This window comes from Trichomycterus rosablanca, chromosome 18 (genome assembly GCF_030014385.1).
Source record: "Trichomycterus rosablanca isolate fTriRos1 chromosome 18, fTriRos1.hap1, whole genome shotgun sequence".
NCBI lineage: Eukaryota > Metazoa > Chordata > Actinopteri > Siluriformes > Trichomycteridae > Trichomycterus > Trichomycterus rosablanca.
In genome coordinates this window covers 18,269,591-18,288,671 of record NC_086005.1, presented here as the reverse complement: position 1 = coordinate 18,288,671, position 19,081 = coordinate 18,269,591, and the positions used below count along the sequence as shown (strand labels likewise).

At 37.8% G+C, this 19,081-nt stretch overlaps 1 protein-coding gene across 2 annotated transcripts in view; it reads right to left on the bottom strand.

The window, feature by feature from the left end:
• The window catches only part of LOC134332826 (unconventional myosin-XVIIIb-like), an 80,059-nt gene that overhangs the window by 35,391 nt on the left and 25,587 nt on the right, over positions 1-19,081 (bottom strand). For both annotated transcript variants that reach the window (XM_063014654.1, XM_063014655.1), the window contains 23 exons: positions 18,617-18,759; positions 18,442-18,542; positions 17,347-17,410; positions 17,036-17,180; positions 16,742-16,912; positions 16,439-16,529; positions 14,275-14,467; positions 14,113-14,193; positions 13,898-14,018; positions 13,674-13,821; positions 11,699-11,882; positions 11,316-11,466; positions 9,684-9,793; positions 9,462-9,527; positions 9,249-9,377; positions 8,348-8,491; positions 7,587-7,676; positions 7,211-7,330; positions 4,945-5,050; positions 4,383-4,507; positions 2,244-2,398; positions 1,232-1,355; positions 273-473 (listed from right to left, as the gene is read on the bottom strand). In XM_063014654.1, the coding sequence (XP_062870724.1) occupies positions 273-473; positions 1,232-1,355; positions 2,244-2,398; positions 4,383-4,507; positions 4,945-5,050; positions 7,211-7,330; positions 7,587-7,676; positions 8,348-8,491; positions 9,249-9,377; positions 9,462-9,527; positions 9,684-9,793; positions 11,316-11,466; positions 11,699-11,882; positions 13,674-13,821; positions 13,898-14,018; positions 14,113-14,193; positions 14,275-14,467; positions 16,439-16,529; positions 16,742-16,912; positions 17,036-17,180; positions 17,347-17,410; positions 18,442-18,542; positions 18,617-18,759 (2,963 nt within the window). The remainder of the gene's footprint in view (positions 1-272; positions 474-1,231; positions 1,356-2,243; positions 2,399-4,382; positions 4,508-4,944; positions 5,051-7,210; positions 7,331-7,586; positions 7,677-8,347; positions 8,492-9,248; positions 9,378-9,461; positions 9,528-9,683; positions 9,794-11,315; positions 11,467-11,698; positions 11,883-13,673; positions 13,822-13,897; positions 14,019-14,112; positions 14,194-14,274; positions 14,468-16,438; positions 16,530-16,741; positions 16,913-17,035; positions 17,181-17,346; positions 17,411-18,441; positions 18,543-18,616; positions 18,760-19,081) is intronic.

The window sequence follows — 19,081 nt, the reverse complement described above, 5'->3', positions numbered from 1 at the left end:
ACTTGGTTACCTAAATAATTTGGTAATTAAACTATTTTTTTTCACAAGGGTGATCTAAGTGTAGAATTACATTTTGTAAAATTCTGTTTTACACAATGTATTTTTTACTCAAGCAGTGTAATGTAACATTGTATAATATTTACACTGAATGATTTAAGAACACAATTATACTATTGAACACAATATAACAGAGCCAATCAGAAAGAGTCAAATACTTTTTTATAGCACTGGATGTAGATCTTCAGTGGTTTTAGCTGAATAAGCAACACTACCTGGTCTTTCTGATGCATGCTGGCTGTCATGTCGGCAATCTTCTGAGTGTTCTCTTTGTCTCTACTGTCAAGTTCTCGTAGCTGTTTCTTTAGTTCAGGCACAGAGTCAGAACTGAGGTTCAGGGGCACAGTCAGGTCTCGAATCTGAGCACAAAGCTCCTCCTTCTGCTGCTTCAAGTGTGCTACTTCTGCCTGGCCTTCCTATTGCACAACATACATCTGCATTTAGAGGTCTTTCATAAAAGATACAGTATATTCTAAAGAGTTCTAAAGGATTTCAGAACACAGTGATTATAATGTACACCCATCAGACATAACATTATGACCACCTTCCTAATATTGTGTTGATCCCCATTTTGCTACCAAAACAGCCTCCCATTGAGGCATGGACTCCACTAGGCCCCTGAAGGTGTGCTGTGGTATCTGGCACCAAGATGTTAGCAGCAGATGCTTTAACTCCTGTAAGTTGCGAGGTTTTACCACTGACCACTTTTGATAGATACTGACCACTGCAGACCGGGAACACCCCACAAGAGCTGCAGTTTTGGAGATGCTCTGACCCAGTCATCTAGCCATCACAATTTGGCCCTTGTCAAATTCGCTTGCTTGCATTTTTCCTGCTTCTAACACATCAACTTTTAGGATAAAATGTTATCTTGCTGCCCCATACATATAACACTCACTAATAGGTGCCGTGATGAAGAGATAATCAGTGTTATTTATTTCACCTGTCCGTGGTCATAATGTTATGCCTGGTCGGTGTATACTGAAATGAATTAACACCCCATCAGCTTTGCAACAAAGAGCACCAAACCACAATTGTGGAAAGCCTTCCAAGAAGAGTGGAGACTATTATATCCACAATGGGAGGGCAAGTCTGTGTATCTTTTATCAAACAAATGCACTGCAAGTGTACTGCCATTCATCACAGATGGCAAACGTTGGACCCTGGTCTGTACCTTCAGCGCACGACGAAATGAAAAGATTTCTGCCCCAAGAGTCGTGCTCTCATGGATGGCCTTGTCCTTTTGCTCTCTCTCATTTTCTGCTTCCTCTAAAGCACGGGTGAGCTCACTGTCGAACCTGTACACACAGAAGTATACACACACATACAAACACATATTTACAGATTAATCTATGCATATACCCACATACATTTACCAAGCACTTATACCTATCTGGTATGTGCATTCATTTATTGATTTATAAGCTGCACCTACAATACATGAACATTGCAGGTATACAATTACTGACTGTATTTAATTTATCACTTGAAAGGGACTCCATCAAACCACCACTAATCAGATAGTGTAGGGTGGTTGACCAATTTTACAAGTGCAAAGTCACTAATGCGGAAATGTTCTGACATGAGTGTATTAAATACTGTTTAAAGTTCATTTTATTACAATCACCACTGGATGAATATTTTTGGTTATACTCACACTACCATTTTAGTGTCAACGCAGTGCAGTGGGGGTCTTATAGGGATCTCTTTTAAATTATAAATTGAGTACAGTGGGTGACAAAGTGTCAATAATTAAAATAAAAAGTATATCCGCTAAGTTTATATGTATGGTAGACAAAGCATATAAAATAATCATGCCACATGGTATACATGTATACATGCCCTCATATTGATATTTACACCAACAAGGAAAGAAAACTGTATTAGATAATTAATTTATTCATTTTTTTAAAAACCTGTTCATTCAGATCAGAGTCTGGTGCCACCAGAAAACATTGGGCACATGGCAGCATATCAGCACACAGCAAGACTCACACAATTACAACTATGGACAATTAAGAGCCAATCCAACTTCTGTGTCTTTCTCCAAGGTATGAGGAAAGTGAAGTATCTGAAGAAATCGTATGCGGACACAAGGAGAACATGCGCATACTGGATGCATGTGTTAATCACTAACAATGACTTCTGAGCTAATCTGACATTTTGCCTAAAACAAAGCGACACACCTTCTTTGCTTTCTGTCCAGTTCATGTGTACGCGCCTGCAAACTGTCTATTATCACCCGGGCATCCTGCAAGTCAGATGTCACACACCGGCAGTGTCTCTTCAGCTCTGTTACAGTACGCTTGGACTGTTCCAGCTGGGCTTGCAGCTCCAAAACCTTTTACAAGGAAAGGCAAGCAAGATCATATAAAAGCACCACCCACAGGTTATCACAGAAAAGTCTGAAAATGTTATACGCAGTCTGGTTCACCCTGCTGGTTCTCTTGTTTTGTAGATAATTGCTCTACACTTGCTCCTACACTCCTAAATCTTTGCCAGGACTGCACCCCCCTCCTCCCTAAACTTGAGTTAAAAATAGAAAATGAAAAAAAAAAAAAGAAGAATGAAATAGATAAGGAGCATCACATGCCCATAATACATCAAAAGGATACTATATCAGGCTGCACATGGATCAGAGTGCTGTTTTGAACCGAATACTGTCCAGTATACTGACGTGTGCTAAATTAGATTTCAGCAAATGATGAGGCTACTATTTCAAGTACACTGTACAAGACATTGAGTAAGAATTGAGACACAGGCTTTTACACTGGTGATTATAGCAGTGTCTTCCTTGCTCTGTGTGCAGCCTAATAGAACAGGTTTTCAAATATTTTAACTAAATATTTAAATACAGCTGTACTCAAGACTTTGCTGTGCTGTTTACAGAGGTTCCAATAATTAATTAAAACTTCATGGTTAAGCAAAATAATTTAACAGATGCTGTCACACCTGTGAGCTTGTGTGGCAGAATGGTCAGAGACACACTGCTGATAAAGGCAGTACCTGAGTTCCAGGGATTTAAATCCCAGGCTAGATGGTGCATGCTGGTATGTAAACCTAGCCATTGGTGGAACTCGAATGCATTGTACTCTTAGTGCTGGTGCCAAGCCTGGACAAAAAGGAGGGTTGCATTAGGAGGGACATCTGGATTAAAAACTGTGCCAAATCAAATATGTGGTTGAATGATCTGCAAAGAGCGTCTGAGAGGAATCATTCATACAGATGTTGACACACATGGCTGGAATACAACTGCACTGTAAGATTTTTGAATAAATTAGATTAAACATCCCATTTGTTAAGCTTCAAAAGCAACAGCAGAATGACAAAATGCCAGACAGGAAATGAGATTACTGATAATGCTGCTGCCATGTAGTTAGGCTTCCATTATTTAGCACCTGTAACACAGTTAGGATAAAGTTAATAATTATTTTGCTATTGCTTCCATGTAATATTTGTTTCAGTCCTTTCAGAGAGAGTTTTTTAAATAAATGCATGTGTCATAATTCTTGTCACATTTGTCAGTACTTTGTGTACCTTCCTTTGCCATAATTAGTCCTCTTTTATCTTTTCTGAACCATTTTAAGTGTTGGATCACTGTTTTCAACAGAAATATCCTAGCACCATGTCAAAGGTACACACAGGGCTTTTGGAGAAAAAAACTTACTTTAAGAGTTTGTTGCCAAATTTATTTATTTATTTATTAGGATTTTAACATCATGTTTTACACACTTTGATTACATTCATGACAGAAACGGTAGTTACTGGTTACACAAGATTCATCAGTTCACAAATTTTAATGTCAAAAACAGTCATGGACAATTTTGTATCTTCAGTTTACCTTACTAGATGCCTTTGGACTGTGGGAGGAAACCGGAGCTCCCGGAGGAAACCCACGCAGACACGGGGAGAACATGCAAACTTCACACAGAAAGGACCCGACCGCCCCACCTGGGGATCGAACCCAGGACCTTCTTGCAGTGAGGCGACCATGCTACCCACTGAGCCACCGTGCTGCCCTTGTTGCCAAATAAATTATATTTATGTTTAATATGACCAAAAACATTTCACTTAAGGTTCCACTAGCCCCTACTGAATTCAAAGTAATATGAAGTGTCAAACTTTTAAATTATTGCCCTAATATTAATGTGCAGGCCATTCTAGATAGGTTTCCTAATCCTACCATGTTAATTTTAATGATAATTTGGGCTCTGTGGCTTCTCAGTAAAACATAGTGTCATGAACAACTGATTAGGCATAAAATATATGCATAAGAGTAAATAAAGAAGAAAATGTAGCAGTGTAAAGATAATGCTTTTTAGCACCTTTGCATCCAAAAGTTCTCGTGCCTTTTTCTCAGCCTCAAGCCTCTCCTCTGCCTGACGCAGACGTCTGCGCAGAAACTCCACTTCTGTCTGGGCACAATCTAACTGCAGCTGCAGCTCACTCTCTGAAACACAAATGTTATAATCATGATTCAGTTTTACATTTTTGTTACTGAAAAACTAATAAACTAATTTGACTATAATACAAAGAGAAGTCATTTCGCAAATAACAAACAGATTTTTTGTAAATTCATTTTTAGTATATTAACATTTTTATATATACGTAGGTAACTTTGTTTTTATTTAAAGGTTATAAAGGTTTTAATACTTATTGTGTTGCATAACAATAAATTTTTATTGATGTAGGTTGTGTCTTTTAAAGCAAATTTTGCTAAATGATTTTATGTTAATATAGTAAAGTTTTTAAAGGTTAAATGCATCTGCATATTTAGTCATGCAATTGCATCACCTCATATTCTAAAAAATGACTAAAAAGTGCACTAAAAATGAATATAACACACATGGATAAAGACGATTTCTCTGATAAAGTAGTAGAAATTACCTGTAGCCACTCCACCCAGTGCTTCTTTGCTCTTAGCTTTCTGCTTCTCCTCCCAGAGCTGCTTCTCTAGAGCCTCCAGGGTAATCTTACCCTGATCCAAACGAGCCTACAAAACACACACACACACACACACACACACACACACACACACACACACACACACACACACACACACAAATATGTCACGTAAGAATTGAGAATAGTGTTTAGTGGTTAAATTACAAAATCTACATTTATTTAAACCACTAACTTCCCATCTGCAACACTTTATATATATATATATATATATATATATATATATATATATATATATATATATATACAGGGGTTGGACAAAATAACTGAAACACCTGGTTTTAGACCACAATAATTTATTAGTATGGTGTAGGGCCTCCTTTTGCGGCCAATACAGCGTCAATTCGTCTTGGAAATGACATATACAAGTCCTGCACAGTGGTCAGAGGGATTTTAAGCCATTCTTCTTGCAGGATAGTGGCCAGGTCACTACGTGATGCTGGTGGAGGAAAACGTTTCCTGACTCGCTTCTCCAAAACACCCCAAAGTGGCTCAATAATATTTAGATCTGGTGACTGTGCAGGCCATGGGAGATGTTCAACTTCACTTTCATGTTCATCAAACCAATCTTTCACCAGTCTTGCTGTGTGTATTGGTGCATTGTCATCCTGATACACGGCACCGCCATTGGATGCACATGGTCCTCCAGAATGGTTCGGTAGTCCTTGGCAGTGACGCGCCCATCTAGCACAAGTATTGGGCCAAGGGAATGCCATGATATGGCAGCCCAAACCATCACTGATCCACCCCCATGCTTCACTCTGGGCATGCAACAGTCTGGGTGGTATGCTTCTTTGGGGCTTCTCCACACCGTAACTCTCCCGGATGTGGGGAAAACAGTAAAGGTGGACTCATCAGAGAACAATACATGTTTCACATTGTCCACAGCCCAAGATTTGCGCTCCTTGCACCATTGAAACCGACGTTTGGCATTGGCACGAGTGACCAAAGGTTTGGCTATAGCAGCCCGGCCGTGTATATTGACCCTGTGGAGCTCCCGACGGACAGTTCTGGTGGAAACAGGAGAGTTGAGGTGCACATTTAATTCTGCCGAGATTTGGGCAGCCGTGGTTTTATGTTTTTTGGATACAATCCGGGTTAGCACCCGAACATCCCTTTCAGACAGCTTCCTCTTGCGTCCACAGTTAATCCTGTTGGATGTGGTTTGTCCTTCTTGGTGGTATGCTGACATTACCCTGGATACCGTGGCTCTTGATACATCACAAAGACTTGCTGTCTTGGTCACAGATGCGCCAGCAAGACGTGCACCAACAATTTGTCCTCTTTTGAACTCTGGTATGTCACCCATAATGTTGTGTGCATTGCAATATTTTGAGCAAAACTGTGCTCTTACCCTGCTAATTGAACCTTCACACTCTGCTCTTACTGGTGCAATGTGCAATTAATGAAGATTGGCCACCAGACTGGTCCAATTTAGCCATGAAACCTCCCACACTAAAATGACAGGTGTTTCAGTTTCATTGTCCAACCCCTGTATATCTTAAATACTTTAAGCCCTTTATTAGGTATACCTATCAGGTGTGTGCATTTATTAAATATTTTATGCTACACCTACCATACAGATAAACTTTGTGTATTTGTGCATACAATCACTTAGTGTAACCCTGAAGTGCCACCATTGGACTGCCCACTGAGTAGCTGTTACTTGAGTCCAAAATTATTTGTTATCTTGCATTAAGAAACTTTGTATGTGAACTGATTGCAAACAAAATAAAAGAGTCATGGCTCACCACCTTTTGCCAAACTTCATGAGACAGTTGTCAAAGACTGAGCCTTTGGTGGATCCTCAGTTTATACCCAATCATGATATGCTCACCTGTTACCAATTCTCCTGCTTATTGTGAAAAGTTTCAAAATGGTGTAACTTCAAAATTGTCTAAACTGTTCGCTTTTACTCTGTTCCAAACTTTACTTACAGATTTAACCTGTACAGTAGGTGTAGCTCATAAAATAATCAATACACATGTACATACCACATAAGTGTGTATAATTAACTGTTTATGTAACACAAGAGATCAAAATATGATTACTTAAATAGTTTTGAATATTAGTTCATTTAGCATTCTATTTTTTATTTAAATATTTTTTATTTTATTTTTTTATTTAAATATATAAACTAATTTTTATTTTTTTATTAAACAACATCTTAAAGAAAAAAATATGATTGCACCTGTAGCTCCTTATTTTCTTTGGTGAGACGAAGTCTCTCTGCTCTCTCTGTGTCTAAGGCCTGACTTATGGCCTCTCCTCGAAATCTCTCATCACTCAGTTCAGATATCACAGCCGTTACCTGCAATCAAACACACATAGACACACAGACAGACAGACAGACAGACAGACAGACACACACACACACACACACACACACACACACACAGAGCCATCACGCTTGCCATTACTATTTATCACTGTTTCTACAGGAGAGCACTGAGAGAGCAATGAGCTCATGGTAACACATTTTATTAATATCAGATTAATATGAGATGATTTTATCCCTAATGCTAAGATTGCTTATCAGAAATGGATATCTATGAAGATACAAGCACCTTAGTCTCCAGGTTTTCTGCAGTCTGTCTAAGTTCAGTGCGCTCTTTTTCAGATTTCTCCAGTCGCCTCCGCAGTGCAGTGATCTCATCCTATAGTGTACAAAACAATTACACCTAAAGAGTAACACTTTTGTATAGTGTCCTATTCTATTTATTACTTACCCATTATACAATGTGGTTATTTAAGCCACACATATTTAGGCCACATAAACTCAGAAATAAAGAGGAATGTCTTCAATGTAAAAATAAAGAAGTTCAGAAATGTACATCATGTGAAATCGCCTGGTCATGGTTGATACACCCACAATTGAATTCCAAACTACATTCAAATAATTAATCTAAACCATTATGATGTGGGTTTTTAATTGCTAAGCAGTCCAACAAAGCCCAAAATACCTTCATGTAATGTCAAGCATAGATTTTAACATCTGATGGTTTGGTCCGATTGACAAATCTGGGTTTGGGGGGTGCAAGCAAAACTTACACACATTACAGTCTAGGGTTGTTTTGAACGTTTTAGCCATAGCAACTTACTGTAGTTCCAGTGTATTGTAGTTCTTACCTGTTTTAGTATAAAATGTCTCTGAGGTCCAGAAAGGACTGACTTTGCAAATTTGTTGTGAAAGTCTTGGTTTGCTTAAACAGAGCCCTGACCTTAACCACATTAAAAACCTTTGGGATGGATTTTATTAGCACTTAAAATGTTAATTTAATGTGTACTGCTGCTATGAAATTGCTTATGCTAACTTAAACAGTTTTACCTCCTTGGCCCGGAGTTTGTGATCATCCACATTAATATCCAGAAGAGGGCGCACTTTGGACAGAAGTTTCCACCAGCTCCAGCTGGCCACTTCGGAAAGAACACGTACATTTCTCTGGATACATCTCACTGCCATCTGCTGCACCTGATCTCAGCACACAGTTATTCAGGCTTATTAAGGTTAGTGTAGGGTAAACTACTGATTTCTATCTACAACCCAAATTACGGAAGAGTTAGAAAGTCCAGTAAAACAAGAACATTTGGTTTATTTATTTGACTAAAAAAAGTACAAAAACATTTGACAATTACATATTTTAATTGTTTGTGAAAAAAGTATACTAATTGTTGCAGTTCTTGCGTATTCTTGCTTGATACATGCTGCTTAATGGGCTGTCTATGAAGCCACATTGTTTTAGGGCCTGGCATTTTATTTCCGATAAATCATTAACTTTTCGGAAAAGTATGTTGCCTTGATGGCAGCATATGTCTTTCAAAAGTTCCAAAATACACCTTTGTCTCAGTGGTGTCTTCATACATATGCAAGGCAACCATATCGTGGGCACTGGCACACCCAATACCGCTGATGGCTTTTACACCTTTCACAGATAACAGTTTCAATGTTCCTTTTCTTCCTTGGCATAAAGTTAAAAACAAGTTAAAATGTGGACTCATCTAACTACAGCATGTTTCCGCTTTCAGGAATACTTTGAAAAAAACACTGTCATTTAACAGCCTCTGCATCAAGAACCTAAAACTATCAGGCAAAGAGAAAGTCATACATCAATTGTGTTTAGAAATGCCACCAAGTACAACTGACCAAAGTTGGTCATTGAAAACAAAAATGTTCTCTTTCTTACACACACACACACACACACATCATGCTATTTTGGCTACTGTCTCACCTTCAAACGGCGGTATCGTTGGCGTGCCAGATGCCCTGTACAGGCAGCCTGCATCTGCACAAGCCAGCTGCTAACCAAATCATCCCTCTGTACATCCAAAGACCTTAATACAGCACGTTTCATAAACACCTAACACACATACAAAATGTCAGTGCACAGGACCTCCAACCCAATCCCATCACACAAGGTTTTTGTATAAATGTATGCTCTCACCCTGCTACCTCCTAATACTATGCTTTTCTTGTCCAAATCCAGTTCAATCAACAATTCTTCTACCACCTGAAAATGTGACAAATTAAATAAAAACTTTTTAATAACTTTTTAAAATATACATTTTAATAAGAGCAAACTGATATTCTTATTTAAAAACTCAGGTTAAGAAAACATCAACAATAATGACAAATGTTGCTTAACATCCATAATAAATAGACTTACAGTTCTCTCATTCGGCGTAATGAAGACCGAGCCATAACGTTTCATCACAGAAGGAGACAGGGCCTGGAAGCGGTGGCGGAAATCACTTAGAGACATATGATCTGGGTAGCCTGCAAAAGAAATTGGCTTAGAATTTACTTTATTTGAGCTAAGAATTATGGGTATTGCATAATGATTTGTCATAGTACAACCCCAAATCAGAAAAAGTTGGGACGGTATGGAAAATGTAATGTGTTCTTTACATTTACTTTGACTTTTATTTGATTGCAGACAGTTTGAACCCAAGATATTTCATGTTTTGTCTGCTCAACTTCATTTCATTTGTTAATATACCTCCATTCCTGCATTTCAGGCCTGCAACACATTCCAAAAAAGTTGGGACAGGGGCAATTTTGGGCTAGTAATGAGGTAAATAATGATGTGATTCCAAACAGGTGATGTCAACAGGTGATTGTAATCATGGTTTGGTACAAAAGCAGCATCTAGGAACTCTTTGATAAGCAAAGACGGCCAGAGGATCTCCAGTTTGTCAACAAATGCATGAAAAAATTATTGAAATGTTTAAAAACAATGTACCTCAAAGAAAGATTGGAAGGGATTTGCATATTTCTCCCTCTACAGTGCATAATATCATTAAACAGTTTAAGGAATCTGGAGGAATTTTCAGTGTGTAAAGGCCAAGAGTCAAGCTTAAGCTCAACAATAGCTGATAAAACCACATGGGCAAGGGACTACTTTGTCAAGCACTACAATACGGAGTTACATGCACAAATGCTACTTAAAACTTTTACTGTGCAAAAAAAAAGCCTTATGTTAACCATGTCCAGAAGCGGTGTCGACTTCTCTGGGCTCGGAGGCATCTAGGATGGACCATCACACAGTGGAAACGTGTATTGTGGTCAGATGAATCAGCATTCCAGGTCTTTTTTGGAAAAAAATGGATGCCGTGTGCTCCGGACCAAAGACAAAAAGGACAATCCAGACTGTTATCAGCAACAAGTCCAAAAGCCAGGGTATGGGGCTGTGTCAGTGCCCTTGGCAAAGGTCATTTCTGTGATGGCAGCATTAATGCAGAAAAGTACATTGAGATCTTTGAGCAACATATGGTGCCTTCAAGACGTCAGCTTTTCCAGGGACATCCATGCATTTTTCAACAAGACAATGCAAAACCAAACACTGCACACATTGCAAAGGCATGGCTGCAGAAGAAGAGGGTATGGGTACTGGACTGGCCTACCTGGAGTCCTGACCTCTCCACAATAGAGAATGTGTGGAGAATTTTGAAACGAAAAATGCGAATCGCTTGGTATCCTCCATGCCAAAACGTATTTTAAGTGAGGTGAAAAGGAATGGCAACATTACAAAGTGTGCTTTACTGTCCCAACTTTTTTAAATGTGTTGCAGGCCTGAAATGCATGAATGGATGTTTATTAATAAATGAAATGATGTTGACACATATTTCAGATGAAACATGAAATATCTCAAGTTCATCCTGTCTTCAATAAAATAAAAGTCAAAGTAAATGTAAGAAACAGTTTTTTGTTTTTTTTTATTTGCATTTTCCATGCTGTCCCAACTTTTTATGATTTGGGGTTATAGATTGTAGCAGCTGTGTAACAGTGAGTGTGTGACCTGTGCGATACAGCTGCAGAGCAGATAGCAGGTGAGTAGAGTGGAGCTGTACACGCAATGCAGGAACATCAAACCCAATGCTGCTGGCCTTAGCACTATGACACTCCAGAAAGACTGGCTGTGCCCGGCGAATCAAGTTTACCAGAGCATCCTGTTAAAACAAAGTGACGTGCTGGTTATTAATACTAACATTAATCAACAGTGTATCTTTAGTGCACACCAACACAAATGCTAAATATACAGTACATATAATATAATATAATATAATAAAATACACTGTATATGTATTATCCTGACTATGTGTTCCATGCTTCTTTAACAAGAAACCTAAGCGTAAAACAGCATGGTGTGTTAAGGCTAAGTAGAAGCAGTGTAAACCTCACCACTTGCAGTTTAATAGTGATGCAGTTTGAGTATCTCCTTATAGCAGCCATTCCCCCACTAAAGGTCTTCCGTACAGTTCCGCTTCTTTCCAGACAGCGTTGTGAACCCCCTTCTACACCACCCAGGCCCCTACACAGAGGCGGAACTGAGGCTCGTAGCGCAAACATAGTTTTCACCACACCACTGACAAAGAAATAGAGAGAACCAGAGAGAGAATCATATTATACAAACTTATTAGTGGTACAGTCACTATAAAAGAGGATGAAATGAAATTCTAACATTGATGTAAATAATAGAGAATGTAACTGGAACTGCTCTTTGGAAAGTTGACATTTCTGCCTTCCCTATTACTCAGAAAGTAACATTTCAAGCACATGTGAGCTCATGTATATAAAAGGGTTAGATCAGTCTCCTGTTTACAGCTGATTTTCCCAATCTTGTTGCATTAGCTATAGAATAGAATAATGTCTTTTATAAAGCACATGCTAGGTCAGAGGCTGTCGTGTAATGGGCAGACTCAAAGAGTAAGAATGGACAACTTTTCAAGTTTTGGTTGACCAATTTGTTTGTATTTTGTAGATATAAACATATTTAGAATTTGATTCTACACTGACAAAAAGGGACATTGCACAATAAGGTGAATTGGTAACAGGTGAGGGTATAAAAGGAGGATCACAACACTTTGTACCAAGAAAATAGTCAGTATTGGGATTTTAGTGAGACATATGCTGCCATCAAGGTGTCATGTTTTGTCAGGAACTCCATGGTTATTTTAGCAAGACAATGTCAAGGCTTATTCTACATGCACTACAAAAGTGTGGCTTTACAGACATATTTAAACATATGGACATTTGAGCCTCAGTTGAACAGTACTGAAAGATGAAGCTTATATAACTAAACAAATAAAACTGAAAAAATTACTTTTAAACACAAGTTGTAAAATGTAATGAACAAAAATGGAAACTTATTTTGAGGAAAAAGTTAGGACACCCCCACATTTATTACTACATAAAATGTCTAAAATTAGAATCTGGTGCACCACATCAGGGCAAAAAACATCAGGGCAAGACTAAAGTTTGCCAGAGAACACCTAGAAAAAGAGTGCATGTGCTTTGGACAGATGAATCCAAAGTTGAATTATTTGGGCACAGTAACAGAAGACATGTTTGGCGCAAACCAAACACAGCATTTGAGCACAAGAACCTCTTACCAACTGTAAAGGATGGAGGTGGAAATGTCATGGTTTGGGGCTGCTTTGCAGCAACATCGCCTGGCAAGCTCTCCATTATACAGTAGAATCCACGATGAATTCTTCACTGTATTAAAGGGTGCTTGAGGAAAATATAAGACCATCTGTCCAAAACTGAAGCGCAAGTGGACCATGCAGCATGACAACGACCCAAAACATTCCAGTAAATACACCAAGGAATGGCTCAAAAGAAAGAAATGGAGAGTTCTGGAATGGCCAAGTCATAGCCCAGATCTTAATCCTATTGAGATGGTGTGGGGTGATTTGAAACGGGTTGTGCAGGCAAGAAACCTCATACAGCTGAAGAAATTCTGCATGGAGGAGTGGGAAATCAGTGGGTCTTCCAGTCGATGTCAGAGACTGGTAGATGGTTATAGAAAACATCTAATTGAGGTTATTTCAGCCAAAGGGGGAAAGATCAGCTATTAGGACACAGAGTGTCCTAACTTTTTCCTCACAATAAATTTCCATTTTTGTTTATTACATTTTACAATTTGAGTTTAAAAGTAATTTTTTTCAGTTTTATTTATTTAGTTATATAAGCTCCATCTCTCAGTTCTGTTCAAATGAAGCTCAAATGTTCAAAAAGACAAATGTTTTCATGGGGTGTATATACACACACACTGTATACTGTATGTGTGTTTGTGTTCATATATGTTATACAGTATATACACCAAAAAATTACATCTATATCTTTGCAAAGACATATAAATCTATTTTCATACATAGTTGAGTTCTGCAGTATAGAGATGGCATTAAGAGCAGAAGGGTTATTCTGGAGCAGACCAAACCAGCCAGATATGTCATAGCGGACCGGGTCAGAACCCATTTGATGAGCAATCTCACACTGTAGAGGCTGTTCACACAGGCGCACTATGGGAAAAAAAATATTGGCATGTTATAGCCTACTGAAATTATTTTCAAATCTTTTTGTATATGATGTAAGTACCTGTATCACTAAAGTATTGACAGATCCTCTCCAAAACTATGTTTTCAGAAGAATTAGGGGTTAGCATCTCTTCATCTAGCACCCAGAGAAGACCTCGAGAGTCACCATCAGGTCCTCGCACCTATACAAATGTACACATAGCTCATTGACTGACTGTTTTCACAAATGTAACTATTAAGTTAAATATGATATAAATTAAGGAGCGATGGAGTTACCTGAAGACCTGGGTGGTCTATAGCACATACTACTTTTTTAGGGCTTTCCTCAGGTGCCTCAAAATCTACAACCACTCTTTCCTAGAAATAAAACACATCAAAAATCTCTTCATTTCATGTTTAATTTCTATGATAAAATACCCAACTAAGCCTATTCTGTACCTGTGTGTATCTCTCAAGGGAGTTAGTGAAAGTGTGTGTGAAATAGTGCTCAAGTAGTCTCTCTTGCAAATAGTTGTGACAGAACTCAGAAAAGCCAGCAGCTCGCTCTTCCCCACTGTGTCTGGGATTACGTAGACCTGGTGTGTCCACCACAATCACAGAGCCTAGCGTTAGCTGCTGGGAGGACAGAGCTCTAGAAAAAAAAGAGCAAGCGTTTATACAATAGGCACGAAGAAAAGTAGAAAGCTTAAAACATGCAGAACAATGTAGATTTTAAATGGACTTCTGAAAAGCACTCTTCTTGAATGATGTTTCAGCTTAAAATTTGAGTTTATTGTTTTAGCTGCTAATATTAAAATTCTCAAAGGATGATGGTACATTTAGTTGTATATTTGAACTTGTTGGTTTGTAAAGTAATTTTTATACATTCTTTTATCCTGGTAAGGACTGTAATTGGTTTACTGCCACCATGAAGCACTGGGCAGAAGGCTAGATGCTCATTGCACGGCAACACATAAACCCATTTACTTATTCACTCAAACCAAGTGAGACTTTAAAACAGCCAATTCACATTTAGCATGTTTTTGGAAGTGGAGGAAATCCCAGGACAAACTTATGCATTCACTAGCAGTTAATGCAAAACTTCTTACAAACAGTGACCAGAATCGAGGATTGAATCTAGGTCCTCAGGGCCTATACTTCTATGTGGCACGTCCAGCACCATTGTGCAAACAAACGTTCAAAATAATATTAATATTAATAATAATAATAATAATAATAATAAGTTAAGGTTTATAATGAAATAATGGTAATGGGTTAATTATTAAAAATAAATGTATTAAAATGACTAATTACTTCTTTAAAAATGTAATATAATTACTTCACTTTTCAAAAACATAGTACACCATAAAAAATAAAATAAAGTAAAAAAAAAACCAGCTACACTGCTCAATCACTGTTAGTAATGATCTTACTACTTTTTTACAGTATAATAATAATAATAATAATAATAACAATAACAACAACAATAGCAAAGGATGGCACTGTGTTGCAGCAAGCAAGCTAACATACCATTACAATCCTGGGAATCTGTATTTAATCCTCAACTCCGGGCCACTGATTGCAAAGGTATACAGAAACACTCAAACTTTTCAAATAATATGTATGTGAATCAGCTGCTCTAAATATGCATTAGATCTGAGAGAGTAAGCTGAAAAGTGTAAGTTGCCTTGGGTTGGTTTGGTGCCCTGTCCAGGATGTAGTACTGCCTTGTGCCTATAGTGTTTCTATGTAGGTTTCGAACCCTCAGGCTATAACAACATTCACCAAAAATACACCTATTTAGTTAAAAGATCATTTGTGAGGTCAGGCACTGATTTTACAAGAAGCTCTGACTTGCAGTTGACATGTCTTGAGGTTATGGTCAAGGCTCTGTTTGTACCACTGGAGTTGCATTTACAATTTTGCCATTTAACTAAAAACTCACTTTTTAGAGTTCCTCTACACCAAACAAATCAAACCTATTGGTTTGATGGTGACCAACTAACATTGGTGGTAAAACATATTTGTTGTGTTTTAAAGACATTTCTTTTGCATAAATTTGCTATTTCCATGTAGCCATTACTCACAAGAAACCAGTATGTGTAAGCATAACCCATCCTGAACCAGCAACCAGGTAATGCTGTTTTCTGCTGTTCTTTCAGTTGGGTTAAATATAAACGGTAGCACAATTTCAAGGCCCATGTAGGCAGTGTATTTGACAAAAATATTCTACAAAACAAATTATTCATTTATTCATTCTCTGTTCTACCACTGCTTTATCCATGTCAGGATTGCAGTGGGTCTGATTCATTGTGCGAAAGACCCCAGACAGGTCACCAACCCATCACAGGGCAGACACAAACATACTTTTTAGTAGCTCCAATTTGCCTGACTAAAACCGGAGTACACAAAGCGAACCTGCACAGACACAGGAAGAACATGCAAACTCCACAAAAAAAGGAACCTGGCCCTTCTTGCTGTGAATATAAACACTGTGCCACCGTGCCCCCAAATACAAATTATTATTTATATTATAGAAAGTAAATATTTGGACAAAAGGAAAACACAGATAGAACCTTGTTATTTGAAACCTCTATTTATGTACTCATGTGCGAATGTGTACCTGTTAATTAGAGAGATAATGGCAGTAAAGAGTTCTTCATAAAGACCAGACGCCATGCCATTCACACACTGAGCTGCATTCAGTCTTGGGCCTTAAAACATAAAACACATATTTGCAATTTACATGGCTATGTTATATGTGACAAGTCAATATGTTGTACCCCATCTTTAATATTGTGTAATTAATATACTCAGAATATTAAATAATTGTGTTTAAATGACACATTATAAATAGTATTATAGTATTTAATTTATTAATAAATGAAGAAATAAAAAAATAAAAAAAACAGTTAGCAGCTCAGACCTTCTTCTTGTTCCCCAAATGTGGGGTGCTCTCTTGTGGCTGCAGTGGCCCTCTGCAGCAGCTTTCTCAGGTGATGTTTGAACACTGCAGTGTGAAGGTCCTCTGCCTCACAGCCAAGAACAGAACTGGCAGCCTGTGCACTTTCAAAACTCAAAAACTGCTTACGGCCCACTGCAACAGAGAGGGAGAGGAAATGTTAAAAATGTTAACAAAGCAAATTTGACACATTTATTTATATTAATAATTTACAGTTTATGAAGAACACTATTAGTAATGCCTTTTTATACTAGGAACCTTTGCATGCTCCTGCCACACCCAGGTGGTATATTCCAGCCAAAACATGCCAAATGGCCCGCTGCTCATCAGGTGAAAAACCAAGTGTTTTCATGGCTGTCAAGAGTCTTCCAAACTCTACTGTTGCCCTCTGTTTTTCATCCACCTGTTAAACAGAACACAATAAAGGTTAGTAGAGGCTGAACCCTTATTCACAAATGTTTACATGAAAACATTTGTATGTTTCATAACATTAATTGACTAGTATTTAATCTAATAGTTTTTTCTCTGCTTATTATATTAACAAAATACATTTTGCTCTATTTTACTACCTTGGTGGGGCAGGTAATGCCAAAAGAGTTACTCTCAGGTAGCTGGTGCAACTGTAGCTCTGTCCTAAAAGAAGTAGACAGCACAGACTGCATGTTAAAATTCTTTAAAAGATTGTGTCCTCTAGCTCGTTTGACATTTTGGTTCAAACAGAAAATGTGTACTAGCAAATATGTAGACATGTTCAACTACTATGTGTAGTTATCCCTAAACATTGGCAATAAAACAGGTCATAGTAAAGTTTACTGCAATGGCTTTGTCATATAATACTACCATTCTAACAAGTAGCTTAGCTAAACTTAAGGTGTTTTTTTGTTTGTTTTTGTAAAGAAGAAATGTCTATTAGCAATATTAGTTCAGCAGCAATACAGAAGGCTATTTATTCTCACTGATGGGGACAAAAAAATTTTCTGTCAGTTGTATCACTCAGTACTACTAAACACAACTTAATTGGGTCTCTTTATTAGTGGTTTCCATCTTTGAGCAGCTGAATATAAGTCAAAATATCAAAATGTGCAAAGATTCGGGATTAATAAAGTATCTATCTATCTATCTATCTATCTATCTATCTATCTATCTATCTATCTATCTATCTATCTATCTATCTATCTATCTATCTATCTATCTATCTATCTATCTATCTATCTATCTATGAGCTGTTGGAGAGGTGAAGTACTTCAGCATTCGGGTCTTGAGTAGTGAAAATGTAGTCTCAATATTGATGAGTTACACTCAATCATATGGCAGTCTGATGTTTGACTCGTGCATGCGACGTGCCCACATGCATAGTGCCAAATGTAAATTTGGGTGGAGAAAGATAATAGACCAGATCTGCTATTAATGGGCTGGGTCCTTTAGTTTTTACTGAAGAAAATATTTTATGCTACAGTTTACAATGACAGCTGGGGTAATTGCTAACAGGTGTAAAAAAGTATTATATTTATAATCATAATTATACTCAGGTGAATGAAAAGAGTCTTGGAGGAAAAATATAAGGATAAAAACAGTCTAAATAAAATATCAAGTCAACTGAAGTCAAGTCAAATACAAACTGTAATACATACAAAACTATCCCAAAGAGTGCAAGTGCCCCATACCTCATCTCCACACTAAGGCCTGCCAGCATCTGAGAGAAGACTAAGAAGTTGCTCTCTCCCTCCGGTTTGTGGCACACCCTCCACCTCTCCAGCATCATAGTCTACAAGATACAGAAACATCAGTATGAGCAAAGAACAAAGAAAAATTAAACACAATAATATAGTAAGTAGGTACCTGAAGGTGTCCTGCTGCTGCAAGGCCTTTGTGGTTGAAGTCCAAAGAAAGCACCATGGCAAATCGTGTAGAGGCTTCACTTTGACGAGAGCTCACACAGCCGAAAGAACGCAACACAGTGAACATAGCCTGGAGACGCTCCACTGAGAATATACATACAAATCACTTCTTATGTGGACAATTAATGGACTGCAATAAAAGTATCAGCGGCTACTAAACAATTAAGAACAAAACAAATTGAGTAATTTCATTGCACTTTAAAAAGTAACTTACATTTCACTTCAATACAATTTAAGTGATATGGTAAAGTGCATCATTTTCTCTCACTAACATTCTCAGAAGTACATAACTTGGTGAAAGGGAGGTTTGTAAATCTCACATGTAGGATAGACAAAGTAAAGAAATTCTTTTACAATATATCAATATCAATTAGCTAAATAAGAGCAAATCTTAGGTCATGGAGGG